Source organism: Diceros bicornis, chromosome 6 (assembly GCF_020826845.1).
Source record: "Diceros bicornis minor isolate mBicDic1 chromosome 6, mDicBic1.mat.cur, whole genome shotgun sequence".
Lineage (NCBI taxonomy): Eukaryota > Metazoa > Chordata > Mammalia > Perissodactyla > Rhinocerotidae > Diceros > Diceros bicornis.
The window spans coordinates 65,145,158-65,170,297 of record NC_080745.1 but is presented as its reverse complement, the minus strand read 5'-3'; the positions used below and the strand labels follow the sequence as shown (position 1 = coordinate 65,170,297).

General features: G+C 35.6%; 1 protein-coding gene across 9 annotated transcripts in view; it reads right to left on the bottom strand.

The window, feature by feature from the left end:
• CUTC (cutC copper transporter) overlaps nt 1-25,140 on the bottom strand; it is a 32,282-nt gene that overhangs the window by 5,014 nt on the left and 2,128 nt on the right. For 2 of the 9 annotated variants that reach the window (XR_009220480.1, XR_009220481.1), the window contains exons 2-9: nt 24,282-24,353; nt 18,727-18,786; nt 14,996-15,205; nt 13,943-13,978; nt 11,548-11,681; nt 5,009-5,036; nt 1,669-1,774; nt 447-872 (exon numbers count right to left, since the gene is read on the bottom strand). Coding sequence is in view for 7 of the 9 variants with exons in the window: in XM_058543739.1 (XP_058399722.1) it covers nt 758-872; nt 1,669-1,774; nt 5,009-5,036; nt 11,548-11,681; nt 13,943-13,978; nt 14,996-15,205; nt 18,727-18,786; nt 24,282-24,353 (761 nt within the window). In the remaining 2 variants the exon portion in view is untranslated. Of the gene's footprint in view, nt 1-364; nt 873-1,668; nt 1,775-5,008; nt 5,037-9,264; nt 9,314-11,547; nt 11,682-13,942; nt 13,979-14,995; nt 15,206-18,726; nt 18,787-24,281; nt 24,354-25,140 lie in introns of those variants that run through there. The other 7 variants (XM_058543742.1, XM_058543741.1, XM_058543740.1 and 4 more) reach the window with 7 other exon arrangements.

Here is a 25,140-nt window from a genome sequence, read left to right as displayed (position 1 = left end):
CTCAGTTGAAAGAAATAGTTATTTTGATAACTTCCCTAACCTCTCCAATTCTTACTATAGTTCTTGGTAAACTGTCAGATGAACCTTATGGTTAAATCATTTCTCTATATGGGAACAGAGGTAGAAGTAACCTGGTGAACACAAGAGATCACTTCTGCCTTTAAAAGTCTGGGAACATTTATAATCTGTTTCCCAAGTCTAGGAATTTTTACGCTGTACCATTTTACTCTATATTGTTAGCATCTTGCCCTGGGCAATATATCTAAAGAGTACATAATAAAAAGAGAAAATGAAAGAAAAAAAAATCCCATTCATACTTGGCTACAGACTGTATTCAGGGTAAGAATAAGAGACTCTACCATAATAGAATGGAAACTTTTATTTTACAAATGAAAAAGCAAAACATTGCTATTGAATTGACCATGAAGTCACATCTGAATTCATACCTTGCAGCTGAATTTTCCCAGTTCATCAATTAATTCCACTAAAACAGATTAAGCCTCTATCTGTGGAAGACACATAGACAAGATTTAACCATGATGATGGAGAGACGGCTGGCAAGATTAAGCAAAGGAAGTGACTGTAGCTCTGTTTCAAGTTCTTTTTCTTCTTGGAAACATTCTCCATGGCCATGTGAGACTTAAAACAAAGATTGTGACTGCCCTGGCCAGAGAAGAAGGTTAAAGCTGTGTCATAGAGAATTGTAGACTACTCTTCTACCTTTATCCTGTGATATCCATGTCTCTCAGAGAGGTGGCTAAACCAGAATATTCTTTGCAATAGCATTCAAAGTTCTTACTTGGGTCACATCTGTTACCTTTAGAGAATATTCTGAGCTAGAAAGAGAGGCTCCCATGGCAACAGAGGAGTTTCTGCAATAGAAATAATAAAGGAACAGATAATTACATGAATTGTTAAATGAGCCCTCCTACTAGCACTTCATTTTACAGGCTATTTCATGGCTCAAGAACAAGGGTAGGTCAAGAACCCTGGACTACCATATTTCATCACTTTAATTAATTAATTACTTGAAACATTTAGTAGCTGAATCTTCCAGACAGTATACTTGATTTTATATCTGGAAATGTAAGTTCTAAGGCTCTTGCTTCTTTTACATCTCATTTTTCCCAACTTACAAACAGAAATAATTACTAACTACTAAATTATAGAAGTCCTCTCAAGTATAATAAAAAACACATAATAGTTTCAATTCCTTACTGGTGATATAATTTCAAAATAACTGAAAATAGAGAGCAAAGGTGAGGGAAGACAGACTAAGTATTAAAGGTAGGAGAAATAAAAATGACTATGACTCTTCCATCCTTACACCATAGTTATTAACTTCACTAAAGGAAATCACAGGTGAATGGGCACATATACATATCTGACTCATTTGAAGATTAGCTGCTGAATCAGAGTTTATTATTAACTGGTCTAAGTTCAGCAATGCCTTAAGGATATAAAGATTCACTGTGTTCAGAAGACCCTGCTTATTTAAGGCAGGATAAGGATCATTTTGCAGTTGAAAAACTGCAAAAATGACTACAATACTTACATACTAATCACAACATTCCATTCATTAATCATGCCATCAACGAAGGTTTTCCTATTGGGGAAGTAAAGATTAATCTCATCCCTTTTTGTATGAGTCAAAGAATATATTTTTACCGAAACTTCATTCCTGAATCTCTAGCAGACCGAGCAGAACAGTGGAATTCTGTAGCACCTGATCCCTCAAGGATCCTTTGCAGATTTCTTTCTGTTATGCCACCGCCTGTTGCAAAGAATAAGTAATACATGAAGCAGAATAGGTTTTTGCATAAAATTTAATGAGTAATAACTGCTTGCTCTTCCTAGAATCCCCATACTGAAATTTCTCATTGATTCAAGAATTACTCTCTCCCTACTAAGCTAGAATGAGACTAGAAAAGAAAGATGCAAGACAAGACTACACACTCTGGAGAACAAATGATAAGGTCATAGAACCTATATTATGGAATCTTTTATGTCCATTGGTTTATATAACAATGCTATACATTACTGACTTTAAATCTGAAGAGATTACTCTAGGGCAAGGAAAATCATTGAGTGCTCTAGCCCTGCTCCCCCTCAATTAAAGCAAAGTCAGATTAAAACGAAAGGTAAGAAAAGGCTTGAGGTAGAAGCTACAAAAGCACAGCCTCAGAGATGTGTCAAAAGAGAGAAACTCCAAGGTTCTCTCTCTGGCCCAGGATTCAATGAGTACAGGGACTTCATTGGAAATGAGAAAAACGCAAAGCGTTATACAGTTTATTCATTATAATATCAATTTTTTTTTCATTTCACAGACGAACCTGATTCTATTTTATTAAAACTGCACAATCAAGAACTTCACGATGACTCATTTGTTTTGGTGAAAAATCTCTTAAATATTTGTATAAAGAATCATATTCTGAACTCATATCAGATTATAAATATAAAATTAGTTTATTCATCTTTATATCCTTCTCTCCTAGTATACAAGATGTATTCAATAAATAGTTTTTCTCAACTGATAAAATATGTACTTTGTATCTCAAGCTATTCAAGTTGCTGAAGTAACTTGACTTTATATACTCTTTCAGACTCATTAACTTGGTTTTGTTTTTCCTTGACTCATTAACTTGGTTTTTTTTTTCCTTAGCGGTACAGTAATATCACTGAGCCCTAAGAAGAAGAAAGAACATAGACTGAGAAGTCAGATTTAGATGGGAATCCTGGTTTCACTACCATAGCTCTTCACAGCTATGTGATCTTAGATAAATTACTTAAATTCGCTAAGCCTCAATATTTTTGACCAAAGAAGGATAACATTGCCTACCTCACAAGCTCGTTGTAAGGATTAAAAGATAAATATGTTATGTTCTTCTAACAAATTACAAAATATCTGGCCACTGAAACACATGTTGCTCAGTTATGAGCAACTTTAGGACATAACACAGACTAATACATCTTTTATAGTAGGGACCTGAAAAACAACTAGTTCAATATCCTCTCTTTATAGATGAGGAAACTGGAGCCTAAATATGTTGTAAGCTTCATTATGAAAGTCCCTAGAAGGAAACTACTATGTTCTATTTATCTTTATATTTCCCAATGATGAATACTCATTAGACATTCAGGTTGACTTAGGAATTTTTACTTGCTGGTACTTATTTACACGAAATTGTAATAATTTGTTTATAGATCTATTCTGTGATTTCAAGTAGACAGACTACTTCACATTCATGTCTCATGTTTTCACATCTACCACAGAACCTAGCATTTGCTTGGTAAGGTTTGTTAAATAATGATAAATATTTTTGTATATAACATCTTCTTACCTAAAACTGTAAGCCTTCTGAGGAAGTAGTTTCTTATGTAACTCTGCATACAAAGTAACTACCGCCTTGCACATAGCAGATAACTTAATAACTACATATTAAGCAAAGGCAACCTTAATATTAACGACTGTCTAAGTTTTGGTATTAGTTGTCAAGATTAAATACATTTAGTCTTAAACAAAAACACATCAGATTCAATTAAGTCTCTTTAACATTCCCTGATTAAGCTATAAAGGGTATCAATTTGACAGATAACATACACTTTGTATCTGTTCATGTTTCAGGGACTTGCCACAGGTCAAAGCTTTCCTAAATTTCTGACACTATCCCTCTACCTGGCCTCTTTTTAAAAGTTGGTCTTCATCTGGCTATCACCATTTTAACCCCTGGTCAGTCTTGGCATCACTGGTTGTGAGACAATCAGACATTGTATGCCTTCTGATGTGATGTAACATGAAGTACACAGAATCACTCATGAAGTACTCTGACCAAAAAAATTTAACTGGAATATAAACAAGCCTTATGTGCTAACTACTTGCTTATAAGAAATACAGAGGCTAGGAAACACAAGCTAAACAATATCAAAAGGAAACAATCTGATAAATCCAGAAAGTAGGACATTTTAGAGGGTAAGTGGCTCAAACTTTTTAAATGTCATTTTTTTAAAAAAAGTAGAAAAAGAAAAGGAAAATTTCTATATTCAAAGATACTAAGATAACAACCAAGTGTAATACTTGTTCCTTGACTGGATCCTGACTTGAACATATCAGCCATAAAAAACATTCTGGGGACAACTAGAGTGAGTATTGACTGAGCATTAAATGGTATGAAGGAATTAATGTTCATTTGGATAAATGTGATAACGGTATTGTGGTTATAGTAAAATGCCCTTATTTTTTTAGGGATACATAAAGATAAAATGTCCTGATGCCTTTAATTTTAAAATACCTCCGGATAAAAAAAGATGAGACAAATGTGGCAAAATTTTAAACCTAAAGAATGAGTAATGAGTATCATTATGCTATTTTCTACTTTTTTATGTTTGAGAAATTTAATAATAAAAAAACTAAGATTGTCTTTATATTTGTTTCAGTCTGATTCTAGGTTGCCTTATCTAATTCTTTAAAAATTGTTCACTTCTAATGAGCCATTTTGTACTTAATTGATCTTATGGTTATCATTAGGAGCATATGACCCTATTGTTATGGCTACAAGGAAGAATTTGGGCATCAGATTTTCAGGAACTGAGTGAGTATAATATTATCCAGGGATATTACCTAAACGTTTGCTTACACTTTATTAACAACTAATACATTTGGCCCTAACACAGTGTAGCAGTAGCATCAAACCTGGTGTGTCTCACCAGAGATGAACATCCACATTCACAAAATTCTGTACTATGGGAGAGCAAACATGGAGAAACTCCAATCCCAGTCTTCTTCCTTATTTGCTCCTCTCTGAGCTAATCTCTGCTAAAATGTTCTCCTCCTTATCTCAAGTTGTAAATTCCAGCACAGATCTCCCAATCTTAAACATTTTTATCAAATTATATATTCTTCTTTTTGAACATCCGGTACTAATACTTTCTCCCATATTGTCCTGCCTTCTTTGCTCTTCCTCCACTACAGTTCAGTGTTACACTAGTGAATGGATAGATAAATAAATACCTGGCATTACCACAATCCTGCCTTTTGCCTGAAAAAAGAAAAAAATAAACAAGTAAATTTTAATATCTTTCTCTTAAATGGGATAATAAGGCAGTGAGAACAGAAACATAAGTACATTAAATTTTTAAAATTACTACTAGTGCCTAATTTGTAATAGATCTTTTCTATTTCTTTGGGATCTTGGGGAAATAAGATGTTCAGCATAAAAACTTTCTATCCAGAAAGCTTATTTTACTGTATTGCTTTAAAGACTTGTACTATTATGAACACAAAAAATAGGAGAATAAATATAAATACTGAATAATCACACCACCTTAAGAAAAGCCATCACTGAAAAATAACACTAATTCTGAGTTCTTCACAGGCAATGGGAAAGTAGTTGAATTTAAACAAGATTTCAGCAGAAAAAGCATAGCATAATTGTAAATTACTGGACACTCAAATTCTGTAGCCTCAACTAAATTCCCTAGCTTATTATACCAATTAAACAAAACCATATACCCATTTAACTAGGTTTTAAGTAATAAAACCGAACTATATGAATTGATTTAATTTCTGATAATTCTGGAAGACAGGTATTGAAATTTCCTTACTTTTATTCCAATTTTCATCACATTTCCACATTTCCTAAATAAATTTTGGTGATATACTCAGTATCACTGAAAGTCAAAAGGAAACCATCCCAATACAAACGCATACTTAGTGGAACTACCAGTAGCAGGTAGGTAACAGTGACAGAATAAAAATTACATATTATGTCAAGCTCATTAACTTGCAGAATAAAATCATTTAAATTATACATAAATTGAATTTTTTCACATGTGGATTCCCTGAGATGAGTTTTTGTTTGGTTGGTTGGTTGGTTTTTCTTTGCTGAGGAAGATTGGCCCTGAGCTAACATCTGTTGCCAATCTTCCTCTCTTTGCTTGAGGAAGATTAACCCCAAACTAACATCAGTGCCAATCTTCCTCTATTTTGTATGTGGGTTGCCACCTCAGCATGGCAGCCAATGAGTGGTGTAGGTCCATGCCTGGGAACCGAACTCAGGCCACCAAAGTGGAGCATGTTGAACTTAACCACTAGGCCATGGGGCTGGCCCCCTGCGATGAGTTTTTAATACTAGACCAGCCAATCTTGCCACCTAATACAATTCCAAGTCATTTGTCTCAACTGTTCAGCCTATATATGCACTAGCCTACACTCTACCCAACTCAGGGCTGGGTATACAATCTTTCTTCTATTGAGTGCTACTGAACAACAGAAAAAAATTCAATCAAGAACTACACATAACTTAGCTTCTTTTTCCATCAAAAAAGAAACATTCAATGAATGTATTCAATAAATATAATTAATGTTGAAAAAATATTTAATTCTACATCATATCCAGTTAGAACAAACGAGGAAACTGAAAGATTGGCTTAGTGAGGGGAGGAGAAAATGAGGAGAAGAGAAACAGAGGCATCATGTCCAACATGAGAAGAAGGGCAGAAGGGTAAACAAGGAGGAGGAGGATACAAGAGGACAGGAGAGAAAACAGAAACCAAAAGAAGGGAATAAAGCAAAAATTGGCTAACTCCAGAAATAACAAATGCAAAGAAGGGAAGAGAAGCAAAAAGTCTCAAAACCAGCAATAGCATAAAAGCAGTGAAAAGGGAAGGTAATAACAGTAGGGAAGAGAATAGAGATGGTCATGAGTAGAGAGAGACAATTTTTCTCCTTACTTTTAAGACAAGTTACAGATATTTTAACGAGCTCTAAGTAACTATGAGTGTAAAGTTAAAGTGAGTATTCAATATGATTGTTTGTTTAAGGTCTTTATGTAACAGCAACAAACTCTAAAGCAGCTCCAAAGAGCTAGACATACTATAGAAATCATCTATGGAAAGGATTCCAAATTTTTTTAGTTAAAAGGAACTGGGTGTAAGAAATAACATGCTGGTGCAAAAAGGGAGAGACTGATAAATGACCCGAAAGGAGCAGTCATAGAAAAAATGACAGATTGCTACAAAATTGGTTTAGTTGCATATTACAATATCAAAGTGTAAAAAAAAACCTCTTTTATAGTGTATGAGTCAACAACAAACTGTGCTCTATCCTGAGTAAAATCAGAACCCCCAGACTAGTTTTTAAATAACAGAGACTCAATAAAATGATCAAAAGTGACGTCAAAACCTATCTTCTGACACATTTGTCACTGAGAAGTCACAATTTTTCATGATAGCTGAGTTATATATCATTTTGGAAAGGTAGCTCCAAAGTTACCAAAAAGATTACATGTATATATTCTGCGAAAATCTGTAGACTGCCATTTTGTAGATTTTTCAGAGAATCCGCTTCTGATGAATTTTTTTTAACCCTGATCAAATTGAAAGTGTTTATTAAATGTCACTTTACTTACCCCTCCATCCATCCAACAAGTAGTTATTAAGTGCCTATCATGTACCAAGCACTATTATAGGTATATAGCAAATACTGTAGTTTAAGGGGTCCGGAACATGCCACTGTGGCATAAAAATTACTTTGAGCTGAAGATATCTGAGTTCCTGAAATTCCTTCTCTGCCTAAAAGCAGAGCCTCCTTAAAGAACTAAAAAAGAACTCAATTTTCATAAATTCCCTCCCTGGGAGCAACTCATCATCAGCACCACACCCAAACAGACATTGTCATAAAACCATCTTATCTCCCATCTAGTCTCCTAATGGTCCATTTATTTTTCCAAAAAGTCATTTGTTTTCCCATAAATGCCCTTTCTCCTTCCTAAGTTCCTAAGTGCACTTTTCCCTCCTCCTCTTCACTATTAAGATGGTATATAAGCCCCAAATTCTAAGCACTTCTTTGAGTCACATTTCTTTGTGAGCTCCCATACATACATAAGTGATTAAAATCTGTTTTTTCTCTTGTTAATATATCTTTTGTCAGTTTAATTCATAGGCCCTCAAATACTGAACCGAAGAGGGTAAAGAAAAAATTTTTCCTCCCTGATATGGTGAACACGAAAAAGTTCATGCTCTTATGGAGCTTACATGTTCAAGGAAGACAGACAACAGACAGATATATTTATATAATAAAATTTCAAGTAGTAATAAGTACAATATAAAAAAATAAAGCAAGGTAATGAAATAGAGAGTAAAACGGGGAGGGGGCTATTTCATAAAATTTAATAATTGTTAGAGAAATAAGTGGAACAAGGTTGTTTAGTATTCTCAAACGTACTAAAGCAAAGTATCCATAAAACAAAATATTTACTATCTAGAAAGCTGAAATGATTTTAGGAGGGAAAAAAAGTCACATTTAACTGTTTCTTCCAAGTGAAAGCTTTCTAAAACATGGACAAATGATATTTTTAAAGAGACGAATTCTATCACTTTTTTGGGGGGGCCTTCCATAAAAGATTATTTACAACTATGTGTTACCTAAGGCTATCAAAGTGATTTAACAATGTAAAGCACTTGCTAAGTGTCACGCTTTGTGCTATTCTCTGAAGTAATCCATAACTATTCTAGGAAGTAGGTGCTATTATTATGCTAACTTTGTAGAGGAAGAAACTAAAGTTTAGGATGGTTAGGTAAATGGCCCAAGGTCATTGTTAATAAATGGCAAAGCCAGGATTTAAATACAGACCTTTCTAATCCCAAAACCTATGCTTTAACCAGTATATTATACTGCTAGGTAATTGGTAATTGCTTCAAGAAGTAAAGTTAGCGTGATCCCACTTATATGTGGAATCTACAAAAGTCAAATACATAGAAGTAGAGAGTAGGACGGTGGTTACCAGGAGCAGGGAGGTGGAGGAAACGGAGAGATGTTGGTCAAAGGGTACAAAGTTGCAGTTACGTAGGATGAATGAGTCTAGAGATCTAATGTTTAGCGAGATGACGACAGTTAATAATACTGTATTGAATACTGAAAATTTGCAGAAAGTAGATTTCAGATGCTCTCACCACACATACACACATACACATACATAAGGTAATGAAAGGGAGGAAGACTATCCTCTACCCACTCTGATCGTTTCTGGCTGGGCTACAAACTAAACTCACATGAGACCGAATAGCAGGAGAAAATCAAACAAAGCTTTATAACATGTATACATGGGAGAGACCCAGGAAAACTGAGTATCTCAACAAAATGGCAGAGGTCCTCTTTTTAAATAGATTCAGGTAAAGACAAAGGAGGATGTTGGGGGTAGAGGCAGTCAGCTATGAGAGATTACCAGAAAGCACAGTAAACAAGAGTATGTAGATTTAAGTCCTTACCTTCTGCACTGATAAGAGTTTCTAGAGATAAGGTCATTCCCCCTTCTTCCTGGTATAGAGAGGGAGATACCTTTACAAATGGAGATTTCCCTTATAAACATAAATGTCTCTTACAAAGGTTAACTTCTACTTTTACTTGGAATGGGCTTAGCAAGGACCCTCCCAGTCTATCCATACCCACAGTTAAATTCTTTTAGGCAGTTAGCGGCAAGGTTGGCGGGGGCTCAGGGGAAGTCAAAGTTTCTTTCAGAGAAAATAATCAAGGTAAAGAGACATATTTTGAGGCAGCCAATTCTGATCTCCCACAGTAACTATATGCACAGACGGATAAGAGCTTGACTGCAACCATTTCATTATGTAGATGCATATCAAAACACCCTGTTGTATACCTTAAATACATATAATTTTTAATTTTTAAAAAAGTAAAGTTAGCGTATGAGAATATTTAACCCAGCTCTTCCTGCCAATGATTAAACTACAAATCTCTCTGACACACACACAGGTATTTTGAAATGCAATACATGACTATGGCAATTATTCTCTACTCCATAGTGAGTAATAATTTTGAAATAGAAACCTGATTCATCAACTCTTCTATTTTAAAACACTTCAGGGCCGGTCCCGTGGCTTAGTGGTTAAGCGCGCGCGCTCCGCTGCTGGCGGCCCAGGTTCGGATCCTGGGCGCGCACCGACGCACCGCTTCTCCGGCCATGCTGAGGCCGTGTCCCACATACAGCAACTAGAAGGATGCACAACTATGACATACAACTATCTACTGGGGCTTTGGGGGAAAAAAATAAATAAATAAAATTATAAAATAAAAAAAAAAAAACACTTCAGGCTTCCCCAGTGTTCCAACAATAAAATAAAAACTCTTAAACGGTTTTCAAGTCTCTGGACAGTATTCTTCTCTTCACATTCAACACTATAGTCATTCTTCAATATCTTAATAAGCTATGCTTGCTTTTGTTTCCAGGCCTTTGTATATACTATTTTGTCTACATGGAGCATTCTCCCACTCTCCCTCTCCTCCCCCACCTTTTACGTGGATGACTCCTAATCAACCTTCAAATGACTAAGACATTGCAGTGTGGATGTCTTTTCTTCTGGGTAGCTAACTACTGTCAACCCTCATCCCTCAAATCTGGGGTTCATTCCTTTCCAATGTGTTCCCATAGTACCTTTTTTTAATAGCACTCTATAAAATTGCCTACTCTATCAAAAGTGCCCATTATGCACTAGATTGTAAGGGCAGTGACTACATACACATACACACACACATGCATGCCTCTTGGTCACCACCATAGTACAAATTCCCTGCATCTAATATATGCTTAATAAATATTTGTAAAATCAGTAAGTTCTAGACTAGCAAAGTCACAGCAGATCCTTATGTGAAATTTCTGAAAACTATTTTCATGACTACAGAAAGGTGAATATAAGCAGACGTCTACACAGGAACACTAAATAATATTATTAATAATAGCAGTAATAATAAAACTAGAAACTAACATGTATTAAGATCTATTATACGTCAAGCACTATGCTAAGGCTCTTGCATATTTTATTCAGAGCAACCCTATAAAGAAAGTATTAAACTTATCTTAATTTCACACAAGAGGAAACAGAGGCTTAAAGGTGGGTAATCTACTCCAACATACACAGCAAATAAGTGTCAAACCTGAGTCTCAAATCCAGAACTCTCTCATCAAAAAGTCCATACTCACTAACTTAGAATGCCTCTGGACTGGTGTCAGGAAAACACGGACATATTACAACTACAAAGTCATCTTCTGACTGCTCTACAAATGATGCTAACTCACCAGGGGAAATCACACAATAGAAAAGTATATTTCCTATCTTGACAGATGGGGAGAGATGAAAGAAGAATATAGTCTTAGTTTTAGAATTCACCTCCAAATGATAAATATCTCAAATTTTATATGGGATCCCCTAGTACACATAGGCTGACAGTGAGAAGATATGGCTTAAAACTATGCAATGCTGACAGCAGAGAAAAGGTAAAATTTCCTATGGCTATCCAAATTAGATCAGACCCTTAGGCATTGCCTATAATCTGATCTTAACAGCCTTGGTTACTAAAAATGCTCACGTGAAAGAAATAAGAATTATATAAATATATTACTGCCTGCTTGCTTGCTTGCTTTTTCCTATGGAGGAACCACAAAGTCAGTAACATTTAGTTTCACAACCTAGCTGAACAACAGAATATCAGGAGTAACCACAACAGTCTTAGAAAGAAAGAAAAGAAATTGTGTGTACCTGATCTATGAGTCGCTTTATTAGGGGTAACCCTTCTAGTGCTGAACTGTCACATCCACTGGTCAATACTCGTTCAAATCCCAAAGTTAAGAGGGTCTCTAGAGCTGCCATTGGATCATGAACCATGTCAAAGGCTGAAATAAATAAAATTGATTTGAATTTTGAACAGATTATCTCTAATACTATGCTTTCCAAAATGTAGTATATACACAGTGGTGTGCTGGACCCAGCTTGTACTGGCTTGCAGGAGCCAATTGTTAAATATTCAGGAATTTTGCAAGCATGATTGTTAATCCATTGGCAGCTTAAAAATAGACAAGGTGGGAGTATTTAAACCACAGAAATCAACAAATTCTGCAAATCAGGGCTCTTTTTTTCCAAGACCCAGTTTACCAGCACACCACAGTCTGCATACCACTGGTGGTATGCATGATCATTTTAGATGGTATACATTTGAATAGATACATTTACTTAAACGCAGATTACAAGTGAAAAGTTTTCATTTTTCATTAGTTATAAAAGTTTCTCTTTAAAAGAAATTTACTTAAGATTTTATTTTAAGAAAATTACTAAATAAATTTGCCCAGGTAGTGCTCAGATATAGTAAAATGGTAAATGTGACAGGTAAGTGACTCAAATTTGGGAAAATCTACTCTAAGGCTTCAGACAAACTGGACAAGCAGAAGGAAACATTATACTCACCAGTTCTAAAAAGCCCTTGATTCACATTCTTATTATTGACTAACATTTGGTACTAATCCATTTATCCCACATACTCAAGGCTCATAGTATAAGGACAGTTGTTTACAACAGACTATATGAGGTTTCAATTCCATCCTACTTTCTAAGAGACCTCTCTCCTCCTCAGAGAGGAAAGTGGCACTAGGAATCTCAAATAGAAAAACTACTTTTGCTTTGGTTCTCAGTATTGCTACATGATAAGGAAGTTCTAATCTATGGTGGATTAGGTGCTAGACCCCTTCCTTTCACCCTTGGGTGCATGGAGGCAGCTAAATCTACCACAGAGAATTTTCCTTTTTTTGGTGGCAGCACCTTCTCATCAATGATTATTACACTATCATACTATCATTATAAACATGAGTGAAAAAAACATGGAACCCAGGGCAATATAAAATTTTGAAAACATGAAAATATTTTTGTAAAACTTATTGAAGGAAAAGAACAGGAATTTGAAATGATTTTCTTAGTTTAAGAACAGAAAAATATATTCTAAATGATGGGTTTATTTTGAATTATTTGGCACGTCAAATTTTAAACTATATATTTTTCAGATAAATGTTTACTAATTAAATTACTTTCTTATTTAAAAACTTTTTTTGTTGGCTAGCCTCAGTGTTCTGACTTTTAAGCAATATAACATCTTTTAGTTAGCACTAGTTAATGAGAAGTAATGCTAAATAGCAAGTCAAGAAAACAGTTTTCTGGTGGTATTATCCATTTCAAAAAGAAACAAGGATAACAAATGCTTTACCTCTAATGGCTGCAAATGCTACTGTCCACTTTTATCCTAATCTTTGAATGTTTACTCAAAAGTACAGAAAAACTTTCAATAATTTCTCAAGCATATCATCAAATCAAAAAAAAATTGACTGAAGACTTCTTTCTTTTCCTGTGCAATAAATAGCACTGCCCTCTGAGGGCAAAATTGACACTTGTTCCTCCATTTTACCAATGGTTGGCAAAAATGTATGGAAATTATAACTATCTGATTTATAGTCAGGAAGTTTTTTTTAATATGAAATTATCAGATACTTTTTAGAAATCAGTCTGATGTAGACAAGCTATCAATAATGTAAAGTAATTTTGTGTACTATAGTGAACATCTGTTCACTGACTATCCAGCATCTACTTCTTCTTTCCTCCTTCCTAATAGTATCCAATTCTTCTTCACATATCCATCCCCTTTCTGCCTACGAATCTTATATTCATCTGGGAGAGCTGACCTCACTCCTAGCTCCAGGAATGGTCTCGTGTGGCTTAAGCCAGGCAGTACATTTCATTTCACTGGCCACAGTAATTTATTCTTTTGGGGGTTGCACATGACCTAAGGTAATCTAATAAAAATGAATCTCAGGATTCTTGCTTGGAATGCTGTGACAAATACATGCACTTGTAGGCAATGCTTACTCTCTCCCTCTAATATATCCCACCACCACCACCATCTACTTTTAACAACTGTTCATAACTAAAGCTTCATATTTTCCAGAAATTGTTTATCTCTAAATTTAAAACTATTAGCCTGAAATCAGCATAAAGAAACCAACTGGTAATACTGTAACACTATATAATTGTGTTCCATAAAAAGGTCGTGGCATTTGGTGAAATTAGAAAACTGACACTGTTCAATAGAACTTCTGAAATGGAAATGACTCACCTCGGTGGAAAGTGACGGGCAGAGGACGGCAAATCGCTATAAAAAGAAAGTCAGACAACAACATGAATGAAGAGATCATCACTGATTCTATATTCAGAATTCTCCATGTTAGATGGCACTTTTTAATACTTTTCGTCTCCTAAGTAAAGACAGTGAACTAAAATAATAATGAAATAGCAACCTTCCAAATTCAAAACTCCTATGTTTCTATTAATCTCTGATTTTCATATTTAACAAATTGTCATACCAGATTTCAAAGACTTATAATGAAAAAAAGATATGATGAGCGGCAGAGACAGAAACAGAAAGAAACCCAGATACAGGGAGAGGTCAAGAAATGGACAAGAGATATAACACAGAGATGGAGGCCGACAAAGGGAAGGTGCAAGAGAGACAGAGAGAGATAACAGGAGAGCAAGAGAAGCAGAGATACAAACACACAGGGACAGGGACCTGCAGGAGGTGAAGGCAGGGCTAGCATCTGTGAAAGAGCTTATTTTTATATATGAAAGTGTGTTTGTATTACTATTATTTTATTTTTAACAGCTTTACTGAGGTAAAATTGACATATAATAAACTGCATATATTTAAAAAAAAAACGTCATCTACCCCTTATTAGAGGCACCAAAAAAAAGTTATATGATCTGGCAACTATAAGGGCAGCATTACATCTATTACTTACCCCTCTGAGAATCTTCAAGAAATACTTTGGCCTGGTAATATAGGTAGTTTGCTTCTGTCCTCTCCACATCTCCCCATCCTCACCAACTGAAATAGCTTTTGAAGTTTTTGGTGCGGTAATTAAAGGATTCGGGGTAAATTTCCCTTAAACCCTACAGGAACAGTAGCAGAATCTGATCTATAGCAACTGAGGAGAGTCAGGAGGGCTATGCCACACATACTCTCTTTCCCAAACATCTAAATATCTACTGTTAAAATAGGTTAGTATAAGTGCCTGCGGATGTGACTGAAAAGTCAGTTCTGTGATTGCATTTTTCTATATGGGGAGTATTAAATGCAATCAGCATTTTGGTCTCAGATATAAATTCTTACCCACAAGGGACATGCACAGCTCTTTGTCAATGTGTCCATCTTCAGTCAATGCCCCAAATACCAAACCATCAGCACCATAAAGTTTGGCAAGACGAATGTCAGCCTTCATCACCTCAACTTCACGATCCGAATATAAAAAATCACCTCCACGTGGCCGAATCATCACAAAAACTGGGATCTGGACACATTGCTTCACTACTTGAAGGACACCTACAGGAATAGGGAACAAACTAATTAAAATTCAAATCTGAGCTAAAAGCTCAAGGAAGTCACTAAAATATTATTGGTCTTTTACATTTGCTCTTGTGTAATCACTTCTACATGAAAAGGAAAAGTTGACTGAGGAAACCAGAGAAGGAGGATCTAAACGAAGAAGGTAGATCTAAAAGGAAGGAGGATACTGAGAAGAAAAATGTGTAAATAGTATAAGTTAAGTAACAAGAAAACCAAGGATAAAAAAGAGCAATTTAGAAAACAGAAGGCAGTTACTGCATTTCAAAAGCACTTGTCAGTTGACTCAACAAAAATCCTTTTACTGGTATGTGACATTTGAAAGTGTAATAACTACCAGGCTCAATGTTCTGCCAGTACATTTCCTAAGACCTGGTTTCTCCTTTCTAATTGATTACAGCTCTACTTAAACCTACTATAGAGATGGTTACATAGTTCTAAAGTTTTATGACCCTTTAATGGACAAAGACATTTAGCAAAGCCTTTTTACAAAAAGACATGTAAAAGGGAGCAAAGTTCTACTTATTTGTGATTTTATGCTGAGACCTATGAATAACAGTACCTAAACATGACACAATTCATGCCTAGCTCAAAAATCCTCAAAAGCATAAGATCTGTGGCAATCACTATTAGTGTTTACTCAATGTGAATTTACTTCTTTTTCCCTGTTAAAAGAACCCCAGGGCCCGGCCCCGTGGCTTAGCGGTTAAGTGCGTGTGCTTCGCTACTGGTGGCCCGGGTTCGGATCCCGGGTGCGCACCGACGCACCGCTTCTCTGGCCATGCTGAGGCCATGTCCCACATACAGCAACTAGAAGGATGTGCAACTATGACTTACAGCTATCTACTGGGGCTTTGGGGGGAAAATAAATAAATAAAAACCAAAAAAAAATTAAAAAAAAAAAAGAACCCCAATTTTGCATGGGATAGCAAGAGGCCTGACACTAAGCAATGAATCATGATTGCTGTTGCAAAAAACAGATTGCACTCAAATTTACAGATACATTCTAAGGATTTCACAGAATGGCCAGGGAATGCCCTCCTTTAGTGAGAAGATTCCAAAGAAATATGTATGAAATAGTATGAAATAAACCTTTCATACTAAATAATACTATCATCAACCTCAGAGTAACATACAGGAGTCAAAAATTCATATAGGGACTTCTGCTTTTGATCAAGACAGAGTAACAGGGACTGGATTTGCCCTTCCACCTGTAATAACCAAAAAACAGACAAAATATATGAAACAATGATTTGTAATTAGATATCAAGCAACAAAGGACAATGATGCCTGAAAGATGGGAAACAAATGAGGCTAGGTCTATGATTGACCCTGATTATTACCATGAGAGAGGCCACAGCACAGGGAGGGGGAACCCAAGCGGAGCCCAGAGAATACTCTGAGTTGAGGAGACAAAGCTGAGAGTCCAGGCTAGAGTTCACAGGAGAGAGTACCAGGGAGGAGAGAAAGAGAACTCTGGAGATCTACAGAGAACCCCCCTCTAACATTCAGCTGAGTACTGATCAGTGCATGTATGTGAGGAAACTAGACAAGGCCAAGGAAAGATCCACTGAAAAGGATTAGAAGAAATAGTGCTTGTCATTCACACCAAGTCAGGAATAACGCCTGTTCCCACTAGCCAGACAGGAGAACTTCAAGATTTATAGGGCACTGGGTGGAGTACACAGAAGGGTCTCACCTCAGTAGGGGGGAATAATTAGCTCTAGACTGACCACTATTCCAGATCCGCTTAACAGATTTTAAAAGAAAGACCCAAAAGGGACAAACTGTTTCCAAGTAACCTAACTGCTCAAGAATATTTACAGGAATACAAAAATATCCAGTACTCAACAAAGTAAAATTCATAATGTCTTTCACTCAATAAAAAATTATCAGGTAGGAAAATAAGACACATCATGAGGCAATGAAATAATCAAATGAAACCCACCTAAAACTGATACAGATGTTAGAATTAGCAGCCAAGTCATTAAAATAGCTATTATAAGTTTATTCCATATGTTCAAAAAAGTTAAGAAGTGACATAGGAGATATAACAACAGACTCAAACTTCTAGAGATGAAAACCACGTGTGAGAGAAAAAATACAGTAGGTGGGATTAACAGCAATCAGACACTGCAGAGAAAAGATATGTAAGCTTGAAAACAAAGCAATAGGGTCTATGCAAAATGAAACAGAAAAAGGAGACTAAAAAAAAAAACTAGTTCTATCAGTGAGTTGTGGAACAACTTCAAGCAGCCTAATACAAGAATAATTGAAGTCTCTGAAGGAGGGAGTGGAAGACATTGAATGCGGAAAATTTTCCAAATGTGAGGAAAACTATAAATGCACAAGTCTAAGAAACACGAAGAGGGGCCAGCCTGGTGGCACAGCAGTTAAGTGCGCGTGCTCCACTGCTGGCAGCCCGGGTTTGGATCCCGGGCGTGCACTGAGGCACCGCTTGTCAAGCCATGCTGTGGCGGCGTCCCATATAAAGTAGAGGAAGATGGGCACAATGTTAGCCCAGGGCCAGACTTCCTCAGCAAAAAGAGGAGGATTGGCAACAGATGTTAGCTCAGGGCTAATCTTCCTCACCAGAAGAAAAAAAAAGAAACATGAAGAAAACTACACTCAGGTACATCATAATCAAATTGCTCAAAACCAAAAATAAAGAAAATAATCTTAAAAGCAACCAGAGAAAAGAGACACATTACACAGAAAAGAACAAAGGTATCGATGATAGCAGATTTCTTGTCAGAAACAAACAAGCAAGAAGACAGTGGAGAAACATCTTTAAAGTAATGAAAGCAAAAAAACTTTCAACCTAAAATTCTACATCCAGCAAAAATATCTTTCAAAAATAGGGAAAGATCTTTTCAGACATATAAAAGTTGAAAGAATTCATCACCAGCACACTTATACTACAAAAAATGTTAAATGAATTACTTCAGGCAGAAGGAAAATGAAACCAGATGGAAATATAGATCTACACATAGGAATGAAGAGCATCAGAAATGATAACTACACATGGGTAAATATATGATTGTTTTCTTATTATTTCAATTTCTTTAAAAGATAATTGACTCAAACAAAAATAATAATGTAGTGTGGTGTTTTTAACATATGTAGAAGTAAAATGTGTGACAACAGCACAAACATCAGGAGGGGAGAAATGAACACAAAAATCAATATACTCATGATGTCAGATGAAAGATAAAAAAACTCTGGTCCTTGATGTTACTACAGAGAAATTGAACCAATATTACAGCAACTACCTATCTCTCAACATTTTGATGTATGAGGAAAAAAACATCTATTTGATCACATCTTTGACAGACAAGTTTATTTACAACCATAAGCATTTCTAACTGATACAATATCCATAGCATAATTAACTTGTTAGTTACATTAGCAGAGGATCCCAATGAAACAGATTATCAATTGTCTCCAGGCTCTATCAACTCCTATGAGAAAATCAGAAAATCTGAAAAATGGACACTTACCCATGCTGGGTGTGGTTCCTCCTTCCAATAAGCCAGAACATAATTCAATCCGACCAGCACCTGTAATAAAAAAGCACTGCTCAGCACAATAAATTTTTAAAAATTAAAAATTAAGAAAAAAATTTAAAAGCATTACTCAAAAATTGTCCAAAATAAACTCTTATTAAACAGCAAACTTAACATTTTTTCCAAATATAGAACAAAGAGTCTTGGAAACTAAGAGAAATCAAATTATAAAACTACAGTAAAACTCCATTTTTAATCCCAACTATATTCTGCAACCCACATTGTGTTACTGATAGTCAAATTTAAGAGTTAATTCAAGTTAAGCTAGGTCTCTTAAAATTTTGTATTACACAGGGTTGCCTCTCCAGGTACCAGGAAGGGACTTAGAATAAAGAAGTTTCTGGATTGACCATAGTGGAATACTGAATCTCTGTTGATAAGAAAATAATCTTTTCCAAGAGAGGCTTTATTTTTATTCTAAGTTTTAAAAAAGGACAAGTCACTTTTAAGTAGCTTAAATCAAGATAATTTCAAGAATAAGAAAAATACTGAAAACTGTCAGACTACAGGGTCATGTCAAAAGGTCTCAGGAGCCAGCTTAAAAAGGCTCCTACCAGCCACAGACGAGACATTTTGAGCATCAATAAGAATAACTACAGTGGATTAAAACACATCAAATATTTCTAAATCTAGGTTTATAATGATAAAACAATTCACCAGAGGAGAGAGAACAAACTTATTATTCCAAAAATCAGTAAACAGGGAAAAGAAGCATTTATCCTGCCTTCCTTGTACAAATTGAACCTCAGTATAACTAAACAGTTGATGAGTGAAAGTTCTTCTTTATAGAAGTATACTGCTAATAAATGAAAAATAAATGTTAGGCTTAATATAGAACCATTTTGAAAACCCAACTAAAATATGCATTGCTAAAATTATTAGGTGAAAGCTGACAGGAAACCTTATAAAGGATGGATCAGGCCAACAATATCTGAATCCACAGATCAATCTTAATATCACAAAACAGAAAAAACTAAAATGGTGTATCCTCCTGATGTGATGCAACAGGGGGTATGACAATGTTATCTATAAAGTAGTTTTATCAAAAACTCAGTTTATCAAAAACTCTGTTTATCATCTCAATAGATGCAGAGAAAGCATTTGACAAGATACAGCATCCATTTATGATAAAAACTCTGAATAAAATGGGTATACAAGGAAAGTACCTCAACATAATAAAGGCCATATATGACAAACCCACAGCTAATATCATCCTCAATGGTGAAAAACTGAAACCTATCCCTCCAAGAACAGGAACCAGACAAGGATGCCCACTCTCACCACTCCTATTTAACATAGTACTGGAAGTCCTAGCCAGAGCAATCAGGCAAGAAAAAGAAATAAAAGGGATCAAAACTGGAAAGGAAGAAGTGAAACTCTCACTATTTGCAGATGACATGATTTTATATATAGAAAACCCTAAAGAATCCACCAAAAAACTTTTAGAAGTAATAAACGAATACGGTAAAGTTGCAGGATACAAAATCAACATACAAAAATCAGTGGCATTTCTATACACTAACAGTGAAGTAGCAGAAAGAGAAATTAAGAAAACAATCCCATTTACAAATGCAACAAAAAGAATAAAATACCTAGGAATAAACTTAACCAAAGAGGTGAAAGATCTATATACTGAAAACTATAAAACATTGCTGAAAGAAATTGAAGACACAAAGAAATGGAAAGATATTCCATGCTCTTGGATTGGAAGAATTAACATAGTTAAGATGTCCATACTTCCTAAAGCCATCTATAGATTCAATGCAATCCCTATCAAAGTTTCAACAACATTTTTCACAGAAATAGAACAAAGAATCCTAAAATTTATATGGAACAACAAAAGACCCTGAATAAAGGAATCCTGAGAAAAAAGAACAAAGCTGGAGGTATCACACTCCCTGATTTCAAAATATACTACAAAGCTATAGTAACCAAAATAGCATGGTACTGGCACAAAAACAGACACACAGATCAATGGAATAGAATTGAAAGCCCAGAAATAAACCCACACATCTATGGACAGCTAATCTTCGACAAAGGAGTCAAGAACATACAGTGGAGAAAAGAAAGTCTCTTCAACAAATGGTGTTGGGAAAACTGGACAGCCACATGCAAAAAAATGAAAATAGACCCTTACCTTACACCATACACAAAAATTAACTCAAAATGGATTAAAGACTTGAATGTAAGACCTGAAACTATGAAACTTCTAGAAGAAAACATAGGCAGTACGCTCTTCGACATCGGTCTTAGCAACATATTTTCAAGCACCATGTCTGACCCAGCAAGAGAAACAATAGAAGAAATAAACAAATGGGACTACATCAAACTAAAAAGCTTCTGCACAGCAAAAGAAACCATCAACAAAAGGAAAAGACAACCTAACAATTGGGAGAAGATATTTGCAAACCATACATCTGATAAGGGTTTAATCTCCAAAATATATAAAGAACTCATGCATCTCAACAACAAAAATCTAACAACCCAGCTAAAAAATGGGCAAAAGACCTGAACAGACATTTCTCCAAAGAAGATATACAGATGGCCAACAGGCACATGAAAAGATGTTCAACATCATTAGCTATCATGGAAATGCAAATCAAAACTACAATGAGATATCACCTCATGCCCATCAGAATGGCTATAATTAACACGATAGGAAACAACAAGTGTTGGAGAGGATGTGGAGAGAAGGGAACTCTCATACACTGCTGGTGGGAGTGCAAACTGGTGCAGCCACTATGGAAGGCGGTATGGAGATTCCTCAAAAAATTAAGGATAGAACTACCATATGATCCAGCTATTCCACTGCTGGGTATTTATCCAAAGAACTTGAAAACATCACTGTGTAAAGGTACATGCACCCCTGTGTTCATTGCAGCGTTATTCACAATAGCCAAGACTTGGAAGCAACCTAAGTGCCCACCAAGGGACGAATGGATAAAGATGTGGTATATATACACAATGGAATACTACTCACCCATAAGAAATGACGAAATCCAGCCATTTGTGACAACATGGATGGACATTGAGGGTATTATGCAAAGTGAAATAAGTCAGAGGGAGAAGGTCAAATACTGTATGATCTCAACTCATTAAGTAGTAGATAATAACAACAACAAACAAACACATAGAGACAGAGATTGGATTGGTGGTTACCAGCGGAGAAGTGGGGAGGGAGGAGGGTGAAAGGGATAATTCGGCACATGTGTGCGCTGGTGGGTTGTAATTAGTATTTGGGTGATGAACATGATATAATCTATGCAGAAATAGAAGTATAATGATGTACACCTGAAATTTATACAATGTTATAAACCAATGTTATTGCAATAAACTAAAAATTAAAAAAAAAAAAGAACTCAAATCTGAATGATTAAGCCTTTGGGTTAACTACAACTTTACAGGAAACATAGGAGTCAGAGGAACATATTAAATGACGGTATGTATAGAATCAGCAAAATCGAGAATGTAGAATACTCTAAAAGATGAAAATCACAGTTTAACAAACTACAAGGAAAGAAAAGAAAGAAAAAAGAATGGGAAACTTATAGATTGAAATAGACTTAAAAGATATATCAAACAAATGTAATGTTTGGATCTTGTTCAAAGAACTGTAAAACAAAACAAAACAAATCTGTATAAGCCAATCGGGGAATTCTGAAAACTAACTGGGTATTTTTGATGATATTAAGAAATTATTGGGCCGGCCCCGTGGCTCAGCGGTTAAGTGCGTGCGCTCCACTGTTGGCGGCCCGGGTTCAGATCCCAGGTGCGCACCAACGCACTGCTTCTCCGGCCATGCTGAGGCTGCGTCCCACATACAGCAACTAGAAGGATGTGCAACTATGACATACAACTATCTACTGGGGCTTTGGGGGAAAAAATAAATAAATAAATAAAATTATAAAAAAAAGAAATTATTATTTTTTTAAGAAATGTTAGTGATAGAGTGGTTATTATTTTTTCAAAAGAGTCCTTATCTTTTAGATATACATACTGAAATATTTGAGGATGAAATGACATGATGTCTGGGATTGGCTTCAAAATAACCTGGGGATGGAGAAGGAAAAGTAGGAATACAGATCAGGGGTCAGCAAACCATGGCTTGCAGGCCAAAGGCCCACAGCTTGTTTTTGTTATGGCCTGCAAGTTAAAAAATGTTTTTGAGTGTTTTTTAAAAACAACATCTTTATTAACATAAAATTCACATACTATACAATTCATCCATTTAAAGTGTATCAATCAGTGGTTTTTAGTATACTCACAGAGTTTTGCAACCATTACTAAAATCAATTTTATAACATTTTCATCACTCCAAAAAGAAACCTCACACCCTTTAGCAGCCACCTCTTTCTCCTCATTCTCCTCAGCCCTAGGCAACCACTAATCTACTTTCTGTCTCCATAAATTTGTCTATTCTGGACATTTCACATAAGTGGAATCATATAATATATAGTATTTTATGACTGGTTTTTTCCTACTTGGAATAATGTTTCAAGATTCATCTATGTTGTAGCATGTATCAGTACTTCATTCTTTCTCATTGCCAAATTAAGAATAGTTTTTACATTTTCAAAGGATTATTTAAAAAAACAAAGAAGAGGGGGCCAGCCCTGTGACCCTGTAATAGTTAAGTTCGGCACATTCCAGTTTGGCAGCCCAGGTTCACAGGTTCAGATCCCAGTCGCGGATCTATACCACTCGTCAGCCACCCTGTGGTGGCGACCCACACATAAAATAGAGGAAGACTGGCACAGATGTTAGCTCAGGGCTAATCTTCCTCAAGAAAAAAAACGAGGAAGATTGGCAACAGATATTAGCTCAGGACTAATCTTCCTCAGCAAAAAAAGACCAAAAAAACAAAGACGACTATGCAACAGAGACCAAATGTGGACAGCAAAGTCGAAAATATATACTACGTTGCTCTTTACAAAAAAAGTTTGCTGACTTCCAATATTGGTGAAAGGTTGGCCATGTATCAAAAACGGATGAAGCTGAGTGATAGGTACATCGGGATTCATTATACTATTCTCTCTACTTTTGTATACGTACAAAATTTTCTGATCCTGACGTGACGGGAATTTCTACACTTCCTATTAAAGCAGGTTTGAGTGCAAAAGAAACCTTGAGGTAATAATGTTCAAAAAAAAAGATAATGATAAAAGTCCTGATGATGAAAATGGCAACTAATCTCTAAAATCGTCTTCAAATCAATGGTTTGAAAAAAATTAAATCTTTGCTAAGTTTAATAAAAAAATGAAGTTGGTGAGTAAGCACTCTCGTGGACACTTGTCTCAAAATGTGACCTACTAGGGGAGTAAAACTAGAAAATCGTAATTTCCCAGTAGGTTTTCTAGTTGGTTGTTGTTTTCAAAAGGATTACTAGGATCCTTAGAGATAACAAGACCTCTCAAGGTCAGTTCACAGGATGCATTTTTAGACTCTTTAAAAGGACTGCCAACTGTCATTCATTCTCTAATTTCTCTTACCTCCTCTTTCTGCATTTACAGCTGACTCCACTGAATCAACACACACTTCCATGAGAAATCCATTTGCTGCTCCTAAAATACATGGAGAACAATGCAATTTCATGATGGTACTATCCATCAAGACCAATCTACCACAAACATTTTACTTTTTGCTGCCAAAATCCAAAGGTCCAATAATAGGGAAGTAGATAAGTACACTGGGGCCCATGGATGCAATAAAATGCCATATTAATTATTAAATTGATGTCTCTGGGCTGTGAAATAAAAACACAGACATATGTACAAGAAATTCTACCAAGAAAAATATACTCTGAATACCAAATTAAACTTCCTAAAACACAGACCTCACCATCACATTCCAAGGCAAGATTCTTTCAATGCTTCTCAATGCCTGCAGAATATGTTTAAACTTCTTTATAAGGAATATATGTTTAAGAGCAGTGAGGGACTTCAAATCCTGGCCCTACCATTTATTTGTATGATTCCAGACAAGTTACTTAGCCTAAGTTTTCTAAAAAACACAGTAGGTTTTAGTACCTACCTCAGAGTAGGGAGGATAAAATGAGATAATTATGTAAAGTGGATAGTACCCACTAAGTGTGCAAAAAGTTTTAGTTATTAATTAAATACACATTATTTCCTCTGTGTGCCTCTAGGTCCCCTCCATCCCCATCCTTGCTCTTGCTTATGCCATCTGCCAATCCACAAAGTCCTTCCAGCTCCATCTTTGAATGCTAAAATCTTCCAAGGCTCATGTAAAAATCACATTTCCACATTTCCTTTCTTCCAAAGTGGGAAACTGTATCTCCCTTTTTTGAACTCATATAACTCTTCGTAAGTTATATGTTCCTCTTTAAAA